We start from the raw sequence: 15,504 nt of genomic DNA, 5'->3' as shown, positions 1-15,504 counted from the left end.
ATTTTATTTTCTCCACAATCTAACATTATTCTACATCTCTTCATAGCTTTATATGAAAACAGAGTTTGAGTAGGATAAAATCTTTCTTCTGATACTACAAACACTTCCTTAAAAGTTTTGTCTAAAATCTCTATGTCCAGTGTGACATTACCCAAAGCATTAATCTGTTTTCCTGCTATTCCTCTCATAATTTTACCAGGACCTTGTATTTCTGAATCTGCAAAGCCTAAATGTTTTATTAATGTTTGTTTATCTATAATATCTACTGTACTGCCTTTATCAAAAAGTATTGAGCATTGTTTACCATTAATTCTTGTTTGGATGATAGGCAAATCTTCTTGGCATATTTCATTATCCTTTACTGAAAATACTATCTCCTTATTTCCTTCAATAGGCAACTTGAATGTATCTTCCTTACCTACAGTGATTATTTCATTCTCATTCTTAATTGGTAAGGAAGCTTTCTTTTGTACTACCGCGCTCTGTAATTGTCACAGCGTCGGATTATTATTTTGGGGTGTACTTATTTGAGCATCATTGTTTGTATGATTATTATTAAACCAACATTTCTGTGTTAGGTGACCTGTTCTATTACAATTGGAACAATATTTTGTTCGCCTACAATTTTGAGTTGCATGGTTGGAATAACCATAATTGGCACAATTCTGTTCTTGTCTATTATTTTGTGTTCTATTATCTCCTAGACTCTGACTATGGGTTGCCCCGTTTGAACTTTAATTCTGATTACCATTGTTTGGATTTCCTTTGTGCTGTTGAGGCCTATATCTACTATTTCTGTTTGCTTGGAAAAATATCCCATTACTGTTCTTATGATTATTCCTAGGATCTTGTTTCCCTTGTTGTCTATGGTTGAAATTTCTAGATCTGTCTGGAACATTATCTGTCCTTCTCTGAAAATTATTCCTATTGCTACCTGTGTTTCCATTATTTACAAAACCTGTAAATTCTTTTGTTAGATTCAGTTCTCTTTTGCACAATTCCTTTTGCATGAACTTTAAAGCTGCGAGACTACTACTCTTGGGATCAGGTTCTTGTTTCTTAAAAACTCTTTTATCTTCCTCCCTGATAGCGTCATATACTGTACCATAGGTCATGTAGTTTAATACCTCTCTTAAACTCACTAAATCGGCTACATCATCATTAAAAGCATTGTGAGTGCCAATATTTACTCCTGTTCTCTTTAAATCATTAGTTAAGTTAAAGATGGCATTTTCTACATCAGTAGGATGGAGGTTTGCTATACTATTACCATCATACTTCAGGTGTAAAAACTTACTGAGGTTTTACCATCGATCTTGTTGAGTGATAGGCTCCCAAATTTCAAAACACATTTTCCTGAATTCTGCGAAAGTTTTTATTTCCTTGAACTTGAATGAATTTAGAATCAGATGAGCGTCTCCCTTCTCTGAACTAACAGAGTAAAGCTTCATCTATTTTCTTGTGCTCATCAGTAATTCCACTGGATGAAATTCGGCTTTATGTATCCGCTATCCACTGTAATACCGAGTATGCTACTACTTTATTCTTTTCTGGATGACCCTTTTCTACATTACCGCAAAAGCGTGTAGCCTGTGTTATTATAGCGGCCTGCGCCATTCTAGAATACCTAGGTACTTGTAATGGGTTAGTACTGTTATTATGGCTAGAAACAATCGCATTAGTCGTGGGTATATTTGTGTGATTACTCAGTCTCGAGAGTCCGTAAGGGGTTGGGCGTAGACTATAATGGTCCGAGTTTGGAGTTCTGCTACGTTGTAACCTGTTTATAATTTCATTAAAATTGCTATTCAGTTCATACTACAGCATGACTAGATACAATTTTTAAAAAATATTCGTTGTTGTACTTACATTATCTTCATGTTGACAGAAGTCTGTGGTCCCTATCTTGCCTATATAATTTTCTTATATGATTACATCTAGCATTTTCTTCCTTCAATCTGGAAAAACATTGACATTAGTACATGCCGTTATTCACTATTCACACCACTGCACTTTGCGAATCATTTATAAAATGAAATAAAATATCTTTATAGTTCTACATGTATCACACAACAAAGGAAAAAAAGCTTACTTTCTCTTACAAAATTACGGCAAAAAAAATATTTATCTCTAAAGATGATTATGATAAATGATTTTTATAAAAGCATTACTATTATCATTATGCAGTAAGGTGTGCGAAAATTCTATTTTAATCTATCATCAGACGTTAATTTATTAGGATACTTCAAACTTTTCTTCTTTCTTCAGTTTCTGGTTGAATTTGTCTACTGTCGTCACTCAGCGTCGTCACCGCCGTTTGGGGAATTGGGCGCTATCTCTGACGTAACAATGTTAGCGCTCTTATGTTGATTGAAGAATTCAGTCATTACTTTGCCATGAAGCTCCGCTGCACTGAATTTGAAGTTCCTGCTTTTCCGCTACTATGAACTCGAGTTGCTTGTCCACTACTATGAATTGTCGAGTTCATATGGCTTAAGAATGCGGAAATCTGCAACGACTCGCTATTACGGATGTCCACTAATCTTCGTAGCTCCTCACTGTGTTTCGCTGCTGCGGTGAAATAGGTTACTTCCACTTAATTTTCGTTCGCCCTCTTCTCGGTTGATGAAGTTTGTTATGTCTAGGCGACCTGCCTAGTCTAGAGATATTTTTGTGCCTTCGAATTTTCGTTATTTGTTGGTTTCGTTATTATAGCACTTAGTGATTAGCGCTCTGCTTTTCAGCAATAATTCACTTAATATGTCTGTCGGTACTTTTTATTTTCTTCTCTGTTTTTATATTTCCACTGCGTCTGTGTGTGGATGTGTGTTTAACCACTATTCGCTTTGGTGTATTGCACTGAGAATCCACATTTGCTGCACACCACTTTTTATTGTTGGGAGTTTTGTTGCGTTATGAAGTCTTTTTCTTTTCGTAGTTTTGGTTTGCATTTGTTTCTCTTTTAGTTTTGTTATATGGGGGTATCCTTCATCTACACTGCATTGAGTTTGAATCTCTCTTAGGAACTTATGTTTATTTTATAGAGTACTTATCTAATCTGGACGTCTCGCTGATTTATCTCATTTCATCTCATTCAATTTCTTTTCCTTTAATTCATTTTCTCAGGAGACTTTAGACGTGAATTCGTTTCCTTTAGAATTCTGGGCAAGTTAAACACCACGTTTCTCTTTCTTAATTATTAATGTAACATACAAGTTCACTGACTTATCACCCTACCTACACCTAACCCAACACCACACCTGCACATAACCTACACCACACCCACACCTAACCCAACACCACACCTGCCACATACCTATACACCACACCCACACCTAAACCCAAAACACCACACTGCACGGTAACATTACACCACACCTGCAGCCACCATGCCCGCACCTAACCCAAAAACCACATTCTGCAACCCAACCATGCCCGCAACCTACCCACAAAACCACAATCTGGCACCCACCATATCCGCCCACCTAACCCAAACCACTTCTGCTCCCAACCATGACCCGCACCTGAACCCAACCACCACACCTGCACCCACCAATGCCCGCACCTAACCCAACAAACCAACACCTGCACCCACCATGCCCGCACCTTAACCACCATCACCACTGCCCCACCCATGCCTCCCCTAACCACATCACAACCTGCCCACCCCACCATGGCCTGCCCCTAACCCAAAACCACCTCACCTGCACCCCCACCATGCCCAAGCCCACCTAACCCAACATCACCCCTGCCCCACCAATGCCTGCAACCCTAACCCAACCATCCAGCCACACCTGCACCCACCATGCCTGCCCCCTAACCCACCATCCACACCTTGCACCCACCAATAACCCGCAACCTAACCGCCAACACCACACCTGCACACCACATGCCCACCCACCTAACCCAACACCTCACCTGCACCCACCATGCCCAACACCTAAATCCCAACACCTCACCTGCACCCCCATAACCCGCACCTATCTCCACATCACACCTGCCCACACCACCATAAACCCGCAAAACCTACCCAACCACCTGTCACCCTGCACCCACCATGCCCGCACACCTAAACCCACACCTCAACCGTGCACCCACATGCCCACCACCTAACCCAACACCTCACTGCACCCAACCATGCCCCCAACCACACTAACCCTAACCCACCACCTGCAACCCACATGCCCACCACCTAACCCCCAACCCTTCAACTGCAACCAACCATGGCCCTACACCTAACCCAAATACCTCACCTTGCCCACCCACCATGGCCCACACCTCACCCCAAAACCACACCTCACCCACCATGCCCACGACCTAAACACAACACCTCAACCCTGCAAACCCCACCATGCCCACCCACCTAACCCTACACCTCAACCTGCCCACCCACCATGCCCACAGACCTAACCCAATCACCACACCTGCACCCAACCATGTGCCAACCACCTAACACCCCAACCCTCACCTGCCCCACCATGCCCAACCCAACCCTACCCAAGTGCGACCTCACCGCATCACATTCCACAACCTACCCCAACCACCTCACCTGCAGCCCACCAGGTGCCCACACCTCAACCCAACACCCTCGCCGGCACACCATGCCCACCATTATACCTAACACCAACACTCACCTGCAACCCACCATGCCCCAACCACCTAACCCAACCCTCACCCTGCACCACCATGCCCACCCACCTAACCCAACACTCACACCTGCCCACCCACCAGGCCCAACCTCCTAAACCCAACACCACACCTGACCCACCATGCCCACCACCTAACCCAACACCACAACTGCCCACCCCACCATGCCCACTACCTAGCCTCCAAAACACCTCACCTGCCCCCCATGCCCACCACCTAACCCAACACCTCACCCTGCCCCACCATGCCCACACCTAACCCAACACCTCCCTGCACCCACCATGCCCACGACCTAACCGCCCAAAACCACACCTGCAACCCACCATGGCCTCAACACCTAACCCAACACCTCCTGCCAACCCACCATGCCCCACACTAACCCAACCCTCACCTGCCCACTCCACCATGCCCACACCTAACCCAACACCTCAACCTGCACCCACCATGCCCACACCTACCCAAAACCAACCACCTGCACCCACCATGCCCACCAACCGACCCAACACCATCACCTGCCCACCCACCATCCCACACCTAACCCAACCCCTCACCTGCAACCCACCATGCCCAACCCTACCTAACCCAACACCCTCACCGCCACCCACCATGCCCAAACCTAACCCAACACCACACCTGCACCCACCATGCCCACACCTAACCCAACACCTCACCTGCACCCACCATGCCCACACCTAACCCAACACCTCACCTCCACCCACCCGCCCACACCTAACCCAAAACCACACCTGCACCCACCAATTCCCAACACCTAACCAACACCTCCTGCACCCACCATGCCGCACACCTCAACCCAACACACTCACCTCCACCCACCAGCCCACACCTAACCCAACACCTCCATGCACCACCATTTCCCACAATCCTAACCCAAACCCACACCTGCACCCATCCATGCCCACACCTAACCCAAACACACTCACCTGCCCCCACCATGCCACAACTAACCAACACCTCACCTGCCCCACCATGCCACACCTAACCCAACACCTCACCTGCACCCACCATGCCCACACCTAACCCAAAACCACACCTGCACCCACCATGCCCACACCTAACCCAACACCTCACCTGCACCCACCATGCCCACACCTAACCCAACACCTCACCTGCACCCACCATGCCCACACCTAACCCAACACCACACCTGCACCCACCATGCCCACACCTAACCCAAAACCACACCTGCACCCACCATGCCCACACCTAACCCAACCCCACCTGCACCCACCATGCCCAACCCTAAACCCAACACCTCACCTTGCACCCACCATGCCCACACCTCCCCCAAACCCACCTGCACCCACCAGTGCCCACGACCTAAACCCAACACCTCACCTGCACCCACCATGCCCACACCCAACCCAACACCACACCTGCACCCACCATGCCCACACCTAACCCAACACCTCACCTGCACCCACCATGCCCACACCTAACCCAACACCTCACCTGCACCCACCATGCCCACACCTAACCCAACACTCACCTGCACCACGCATGCCACACCCAACCCAACCCCACACCTTCACCCACCATGCCCACTACCTAACCCAACACCTCACCTGCACCCACCATGCCCACACCTAACCCAACACCTCACCTGCACCCACCATGCCCACACCCAACCCAACACCACACCTGCACCCACCATGCCCACACCTAACCCAACACCTCACCTGCACCCACCATGCCTGCCCATTAACCCAAACCGATCACCTGCGACCCACATGCCACAACCATAACCGCCAGCACCTCACCTGCAACCACACATGCCTGCACTTAAACCACCAACCTCACCCTTCACCCACCATGCCCACACCTAACCCAACACCTCACCTGCACCCACCATGCCCACACCTAACCCAACACCTCACCTGCACCCACCATGCCCACACCTAACCCAACACCACACCTGCACCCACCATGCCCACACCTAACCCAAAACCACACCTGCACCCACCATGCCCACACCTAACCCAACACCTCACCTGCACCCACCATGCCCACACCTAACCCAACACCTCACCTGCACCCAACCATGTCCCACATACCTAACCAACACCACACCTGCACCCACCTGCCCACACCTAACCCCAACACCTCACGTCACCCACCATGCCCACATAACCTAACCCACCACCCACCTGCACTAACTACCCACCATGCCCCGACCTAACCCAACACCTCACCTGCACCCACCCATGCCCACACCTAACCCAAAACACCTCACTGGCACCCACCATGCCCACACCTACCCCCAACACCTCACTCTGCACCCACCATGCCCCCCACCTACCCAACACCACACCTGCAACCCACCATGCCCACACCTAAGCCCACACACCCTGCAGACCCACCATGGCCCACACCTAAACCCAACACCACAACTGCACCCACCATGCCCACACCTAACCCACACCCACCTGCACCCACCGATGCCCCACCTAAACCCAACCACCTCCCACCTGCACCCACCATGCCCACACCTAACCCAACACCTCACCTGCACCCACCATGCCCACACCTAACCCAAAACCACACCTGCACCCACCATGCCCACACCTAACCCAAACCTCACTGCCCACCCACCATGCCAACCAACCTAACCAACAACTCACCTGCACCCACCATGCCCCCCACACCTAACCCAAAAAACACACTGCACCCCCATGCCCAACACCAACCCAACACCTGACTGCACCCGCCATGCCCGCACCTAAACCCAACCCTCACCTTGCACCCACCATGCCCAACCCACCTAACCCAACCAAAACCTCACCTGCACCCTACCATGCCCCACCACCTAACCCAACCACCTCCTGCCTCCCACCCCCATTGCCCCACCACCTAACCCAACACCTTCCCCACCTGCACCCACCATGTACCCACCCACCTAACCCAACACCTCGCATGCACCCACCATGCCCGCAACCGAAACCCAAACCTCACCGTCAACCCACCTGCCCACCACCTAACCCAAAACCACACCTGCACCCACCCATTGACCCCACCCTAACCCAACCCACTTCCCTCCACCTGCACCCACCATGCCCACACCTAACCCCAACACCTCAACCTGCACCCACCATGCCCACCACCTGCCCAACCACCTCACTGCCCACCCACCATGCCCCAACACCTAACCGAAAACCACCAACCTTTGCCACCCACCATGGCAGGAAACCTGGCAACACCTGACCTGGGCACCCACCATGCCCACACTAAGGGAAGACCTGACCTGCACCCACCATGCCCACCCAACCTAACCTCAAAGATTACCTGCGCCCACCATGCCATACCTTAAACCAAACACCTCACCTGCACCAAAATGCCCAACCCAACCCAAAACCACCCTCCTGCACCCACCATGCCCACCCACCCTAACCCAACACCTCACCTGCCCCCACCCAATGGCCCAACACCTAACCCAAATCACACTGCACCCCCACCATGCCCCACACCCTAACCCAACACCTTCACCTGCACCCACCATGTCCCACCCACCTCACCCAACAACCTCAACCTGCACCCACCAATTGCCCACACCTATAACCCAACCCTCATCCTGCACCCACCATAGGTACCAACCTAAACCCGAACACCTCAACCTGCACCCACCATGACCCACACCCTAACCCAACACATCACCCTGCCCACCCACAACCCAAAATGGCCCATTCCACTAACCCCACCACCTACCCTGCCACCCACCAATGCCCACCCACCTAACGCCAACCACCACACCGCACCCACCAGCCTAACCCTGACCCACAATCCAACGCACCCTAAACCCAACACCTACCTGCACCCCAGCCCACACCTAACCAACCACTTCCCTTCCCTGCCACCCACCAGCCCCACCAGCTAAACCCGATAAACCAACCGGTCAACCTGCACCCTCCAACCATCCCACCACCTAACAACCAACCTCCACTTGCCCCACCCCACCATGCTGCCCCACGACCTAACCCAACCACCTCCCTGCACCAACCAATTGCACCACCTAACAACCAACCTCACCTGCACCACCATGCCACCCAGGCCCTAACCCAAACCACCCAACCTGGGCCACCACCATGCCCACCAGACCTAACCCAAACCTCCAGTGCATCCACCATGCCTGCACATAACCAACACCTCACCTGCACCCACCATGCCCACACCTAATAACCCAACCACACTGCACCCACCACCTGCCCACACCTAAACCCAACACCTCACCTGCACCCACCATGCCTGCACATAACCAACACCTCACCTGCACCACCATGCCCACACTAACCCAACACCTCACCTGCACCCACCATGCCACACCTAACCCAACACCTCACCTGCACCCACCATGCCCACACCTAACCCAACACCTCACCTGCGCCACCACCATGCCACACCTAACCCAACACCTCACCTGCACCCACCATGCCCACACCTAACCCAACACCACACCTGCATCTAAACCAACACCACGCCCATACATAACCCCACACCTGCACCTAACCCAACACCACGCCCGCACCTAACCTCACACCTGCACCTAAACCAACAATATGGCCACACCTGCACCTAACCCAACACCACACCCCAAGAAGAAGAAGAATAGGTGCAGGGAGGGGACTCAGGTGGGAAGGCAAGGAAAATGCCTACTCTTCTAGAAGACTGGGACGTCCAAATTTATGTCCATGCCTTCTAGACTATGTTTGGTCATCAGGTCTCTGTTGTGGAGGACCAGGCTGTCTTTGGCCATTGGGTCTCTGTCGTGGATGACCAGGCCTTCTTTGGCCATAGGGTCTCTGTCGTGGATGACCAGGCCTTCTTTGGCCATAGGGTCTCTGTCGTGGATGACCAGGCCTTCTTTGGCCATAGGGTCTCTGTCTTGGATGACCAGGCCTTCTTTGGCCATAGGGTCTCTGTCGTGGATGACCAGGCCTTCTTTGGCCATAGGGTCTCTGTTGTGGACGACCAGCCCTTCTTTGGCCTTTAGGCCCCATTCCTGGAGGACCAGGGTACCTTTCATCATTAGGTCCCATTTCTGGAGGACCTGGGTACCTTTGGCCATCAGGTCCCATTCCTGGAGGACCAGGGTACCTTTCGTTATTAGGTCCCATTCCTGGAGGACCAGGGTATATTTGACCACCAGGTCCAAATTGTGGAGGTATGCCGTATCGTGGATCGCCATGCCACATTTGAGGCATAGGCGTTCGTGAGTTTATGTCTTGTCCATAATATCCTGGACCATAATATTCTGGATATCCCTGCATCTCCCAACCTTCTTGTTCTTTACTGCCATTTGTAGCAGCACTGCCTTTCCCCTTATGCTTTTGCTTTTTGAGTTCCTTTTTCCTTTGTTTCTCTTCCTTCTTTTGTTTGTTCCCAAATAATCTGATCATTTTTAATTCCTGGAAGACCATGCCGATGTAATAGACGAGAGCTCCTCTATATTCCTCTAATCGTCCTCCCTCCATAAGACAATCTGGAGAGTGGAGGAAAGGGGAAGATGCCGATGACTTTGAGAGAGGAGAGGAATGAGGAACAGTGGGAGGTGCAGAAGAATGGGGCTGCTTCCTCATGTTTTCCATCCATGATCCTCTTGGATAGCCGATGCATTGCAACAACTCAAAAATTATGTCAATGATCTTATTGAATATCATTTCAAGTTTCTCTATTTGTGCTAGGTCATCAATGGCCCCGTTAGAGGAGAGGAGGGAAGAGGAACAATGAGAACGAGAGAAAAGAGGTGTTGAGTGTGGAAGTGAAAGAGAAACAAGGAAGGGAGGAAGGGAAGGAGGAACAGGGAAGGGAGGAAAGGAAAGATAAACAGGGGAGGGAGGAGGGGAAGAAACAGGGGATGCATGGGGGGGAGAAACAAGGAAGGAAGGAGGGGAAGAAACAGGGGAGGCATTAGGTGAAGAAACAGGGGAAGAAGGAGGAGGAGAACCAAGGGAGAGAGGAGGAGAAACAGGGAAGGCATGTGAGTGAGAAACAATGGAGGAAGGAGGAGAAACAAGGGAGAGAGGAGGAGAAATAGGGGAGGCATGGGGGAAAGATACATGGGAGGAAGGAGGATGAGAAACAGGGGAGGAGGAAGGGGGAGAAACAGGGGAGGGAAGGGGAGGAGAGAGGGAAGGGAAGGGAAGGACGGAGAAAACAAGGGAGGGAGCTGGGGTAGGGTTAAGAGGGGGAGAATCAGGGAGTGAATGTGAAACAGTGAGAGCTGAAGGAGGAGAGACAGGTAGAGGACAAGGAGCAGAATGACGAAGAGATAAACTAGCAGACTTACTTTCAGGTTCGGCCTCCACAGCCTTCCTTAGTTTCCATTGGTTTATCAGGTTCCTCGCCAGCCTACCTATAAGGTTCATTTTTGGGTAGATGACTATGGACTTTTCGTTTTGGACTTTGGACTCGTCTAACTCGGAGAGGAGCTTGTCTAATATCTCGTATTCACGGTCTAATTCCTCAGCTATAATGGAGATAGGAGGGGGAGAAGGAGAGGGTGGAGCATTGGGAGGAGGAGAAGGAGAGATGGAAGAAGTAGGGAGTGAAGGAGATTCAGTAGGAGAGGCGGAGGAAGGTGGAGAAGTGGGAAGGGAAGGAAATTCAGAAGTAGAAGTTGGGGAAGATAGAGGAGTGGGAAGGGAAGGAGATTCAGGAGGAAGCGAGGTTGGGGCGGAAAGGGGGGTGGGGAAGTCAAAGGGGAAGGGGATTAAAGGAGTAGGGAACGAGGTTGGGGGTAAAAGGGAAGGGATTGGGGAGGAGTGGGAAAGGGTTGGGGAAGGGGATTCGCAATGAGTAGGGGAGAGGTTGGGGAAAGTGGGAAATTAAGGGGATTGAGGAGTAGGAGAGGTTGGGGAGGGGTTGGAAGGAGTGGGAAAGGGGAAGGGGTTGGGGAGGGGATTGATGGAGTAGCGAGAGGTTTGGGAAGGGGATGAAGGGAAGGGATTCATATTGGAGAGGTTGGGGAAAGGGGTGAAATTAACGGGGATTGAGGAGTAGGAGAGGTTGGGGAAGTGGAAAAGGGGCGGGATTGGAGAAGTGGGAGAGCGGGTTGGGGAGGGGATTCATGAGTAGGAGAGTTGGGGGAAATGTGGGAAAGGGGTCAATGGGGATTAGGAGGAGGTTAGGGAGGGGATTCATTGGGAAGTAGGTAAAGGGGTTGGGGAAGTTGGAAAGGGAAGGGGCGATGAGGTTGGGGCAATGGCGGGAAGGTTGGGGAAGGGGATTCATGAGTAGGAGAGGTTGGGGAAGTGGAAAGGGAAGGGGATTGAGGAGTAGGAGAGGTTGGGGAAGGGGATTGAGGAGTTGGGGAAGGGAGGTTGGGGAAGGGGATTCATGAGTAGGAAGGTTGGGAAGGTTGGGAAAGGGTGGGGAAAATTCATGGGAAATAAGGAGGAGGTTGGGGAAGTGGGAAAGGGAAGCGGGATTGGAGGAAGGGTATTCGAGGTTGGAAGTGGGAAAGGGAGGGGATTGGTTGGGGAAGTGGGAGAAGGGTTTGGGGAAGGGGAATTCACTGAGTTAGGAAGAGGTTGGGGAAAGCAGTGGAAAGGGAAGGGGATTCATGATTAGGAGAGGTTGGGGAAGGGGATTCATGAGGTTAAGGAAGGGAAAGGGTTGGGAAGGGTGGAAAGGGAAGGGGATTGAGGAGTGGGAGAGGTTGGGGAAGGGGATTCATGAGTAGGAGAGGTTGGGGAAGTGGAAAGGGAAGGGGATTCATGATTAGGAGAGGTTCTGGGGTTGGGAAAGGGAAGGGGACTTGGAAAGGGATTTGTAAGGTAGAGGTTGGGGAAGTGAAAGGGAAGGGGTTGGGGAAGGAGTGGGAAAGAGGTTGGGGAAGGGGATTGATGGAGTAGGCAGAGGTTGGGGAAGTTGGGGGAAAGGGGAAGGGGAATTCATGATTAGGAGAGGTTGGGGAAGGTGGAAAGGGATTGGAGGAAGTGGAAGAGGTTGGGGGGAAAGTGGAAAGGGAAGGGGATGAGGAGTGGGGAGAGGTTGGGGAAGGGGCTTAATGAGGTGGGGAAGGGGAGGTTGGGGAAATGGAAAGGGAAGGGGATTGAGGAGTGGGAGAGGTTGGGGAAGTGGAAAGGGAAGGGGATTGAGGAGTGGGAGAGGTTGGGGAAGGGGATTCATGAGTAGGAGAGGTTGGGGAAGGGGAAAGGGAAGGGGATTGAGGAGTGGGAGAGGTTGGGGAAGGGGATTCATGAGTAGGAGAGGTTGGGGAAGTGGAAAGGGAAGGGGATTCATGCATTAGGGTGAGGTTGGGGAAGGGGATTCATAGGTAGGGGGAAGAGGTTGGGGAAGTTGAAGGGAAGGGGTTGCGGTGGGAGGAGGTTGGGGAGGGAATTCATGGGGAAGTAGGATAAGGGTTGGCGGAAGGGGTGGAAAGGGAAGGGGATTGGGAGTGGGAGGAGGTTGGGGGAAGGGGATTCATGAGTAGGAGAGGTTGGGGAATGGTGGGGGAGTTGGAAAAGGGGAAGGGGATTGAGGAGTGGGAGAGGTTGGGGAAGGGGATTTATGAGTAGGAGAGGTTGGGGAAGGTGGATGGGTTGAAAGGGAAGGAGATCCTGGAGGAGGAGTAGGAGGAGGAAGATGAGAAACCGATGAAGAAGGAGAAGGAACACTTGGAGACTTACCTCTTTGAGGGCCGTCCACTCGAGGTCCAGAGAGTCCAGGCCAGACTGCGTAGGGAACGAGATGCCGTGTGTCACAGGGCGCCTTCCTGTGGCGAATGATCTTCCTGAGGATATCTCTCATTTTTAATATCCTCTGACGGATGGCATTGATCTTGATGCCTCCTGCAGTTTCTGACGACTCGTCCAGCTCTGCAATGAGCTTTTCCAAGCTGTCGTATTCGTGTTCTAGTTGCTCCAGGTATCCGTCCAAGTCTTCCTCAGCCATGGGAGAGACGGGAAGTGGAGAGGGAGTGGGTGGAGCATTGGGAGTAGGGGAAGGAGAGGTGGAGGGAGGTGAAGGAGAGGTGGAGGAAAGTTGAGGGGTGGTAGAAAGGAAGGTAGATTCAGGGGTAGATTCAGAGGTAGAAAGGGAGGGAGATTCAGGGGTAGAAAGGGAGGGAGATTCAGGGGTAGAATGGGAGGGAGATTCAGGGGTAGATTCAGGGGTAGAATGGGAGGGAGATTCAGGGGTAGATTCAGGGGTAGAAAGGGAGGGAGATTCAGGGGTAGAAAGGGAGGGAGATTCAGGGGTAGAAAGGGAGGGAGAGATTCAGGGGTAGAAAGGGAGGGAGATTCAGGGGTAGAAAGGGAGGGAGATTCAGGGGTAGAAAGGGAGGGAGATTCAGGGGTAGAAAGGGAGGGAGATTCAGGGGTAGATTCAGGGGTAGAAAGGGAGGGAGATTCAGGGGTAGAAAGGGAGGGAGATTCAGGGGTAGAAAGGGAGGGAGATTCAGGGGTAGAAAGGGAGGGAGATTCAGGGGTAGGAGGGGTAGAAAGGGAGGTTGATTCAGGGGTAGATTCAGGGGTAGGAGGGGTAGAAAGGGAGGTAGATTCAGGGTAGGAGGGGTAGAAAGGGAGGGTGATTCAGGGGTAGATTCAGGGGGTAGGAGGGGTGTTGTAGAAAGGGAGGGAGATTCAGGGGTAGAAAGGGAGGGAGATTCAGGGGTAGAAAGGGAGGGAGATTCAGGGGTAGAAAGGGAGGTGGTAGATTCAGGGTAGAAAATAGGAAATGGGGGTAGATTCAGGGGTAGAAAGGGAGGTAGATTCAGGGGTAGGAGGGGTAGAAAGGGAGGTAGATTCTGGGGTAGAAAGGGAGGTAGATTCAGGGGTAGGAGGGGTAGAAACGGAAGTAGATTCTGGGGTAGAAAGGAGGTAGAGGTTCAGAAAGGTAGGAGGGGGTAGAAAGGGAAGTAGATTCTGGGTAGGAGGGGTAGAAAGGAGACGGGGTAGAAAGGAAAGTAGATTCTGGGATAGAAAGGGAGGTAGATTCAGGGGTAGGAGGGGTAGAAACGGAAGTAGATTCTGGGGTAGAAAGGGAAGTAGAATCTGGGATAGGAGGGGTAGAAAGGGAAGTAGATTCTGGGGTAGGAGGGGTAGAAAGGGAAGTAGATTCTGGGGTAGGAGGGGTAGAAAGGGAAGTAGATTAGAAAGGAAAGTAGATTCTGGGATAGGAGGGGTAGAAAGGGAAGTAGATTCCGGGGTAGGAGGGGTAGAAAGGGAGGGAGATTCAAGGGTAGAAAGGGAGGGAGATTCAGGGGTAGAAAGGGAGGGAGATTCAGGGGTAGAAAGAGAGGGAGATGGAAGAATAGAAGCCGAGGAAGAAGGAGTAGGAACACTTGGAGACTTACCTTTTAGAGTTCCATCCACTCGAGTTTCAGGAAGAGAACGTTGTGTGTCGCAGGGCGCCTCCTTTCGGCACAATTCTTTCCTGACCATTTGTGTGATGCCTTCGACCTTTCGCCCGATGGCGTTGAGCATGACACTTGGAGGCTGCGACTCGTCCACCTCAGGTGAAGTCAGAGTTTCCTTCTCTGCAACATTATTATGGTCTTCGTCGTCTGAGGTGTCTCGCTCTTCCGCTGGTTTCCTGCCAGCTTGTTCTGATTGAGACAGTAGAGCCAGGTGGGACTGGAGTTTTGCTAGAACGTCATGTCTAGCCAGCTTTTCCGCGACCTGGCCGCCAACCTCTTCCAGTTCAGGGTTATGTACGTAAGAAGATAATACAAGCTCTACTGCCGGGAGTAGAGCTGTCCAGATAAATTCATTTATAAATATATTATTATTAGTACACATTGTCATGATAACTAGGCCTCTGATATGTGCTTGGCGATGGCCTAGTTTTAAAAACGGACGCGACCTACGTGACTTTTTTCTCTGAGAATCCCGAAGCGTC

The 15,504-nt window shown here is 51.3% G+C and overlaps 1 protein-coding gene across 1 annotated transcript; it reads right to left on the bottom strand.

The window, feature by feature from the left end:
- Positions 1–9,359: 9,359 nt before the first annotated feature.
- On the bottom strand, positions 9,360–10,316 carry LOC135218850 (proline-rich protein HaeIII subfamily 1-like). The gene has a single exon (XM_064255299.1). It carries the CDS (start codon positions 10,314–10,316, stop codon positions 9,360–9,362), a length of 957 nt encoding a protein of 318 aa, XP_064111369.1.
- Between the last annotated feature and the right edge of the window lie 5,188 nt (positions 10,317–15,504).

Source organism: Macrobrachium nipponense, chromosome 1, assembly GCF_015104395.2.
Source record: "Macrobrachium nipponense isolate FS-2020 chromosome 1, ASM1510439v2, whole genome shotgun sequence".
In the NCBI taxonomy this organism is placed as follows: Eukaryota; Metazoa; Arthropoda; class Malacostraca; order Decapoda; family Palaemonidae; genus Macrobrachium; species Macrobrachium nipponense.
This window is presented reverse-complemented; position numbering and strand designations above follow the sequence as displayed.

Excerpts from the sequence above, each read along its gene's own strand:
- LOC135218850 (XM_064255299.1), bottom strand. The coding sequence starts at position 10,316 with ATGATATTCAATAAGATCATTGACATAATTTTTGAGTTGTTGCAATGC.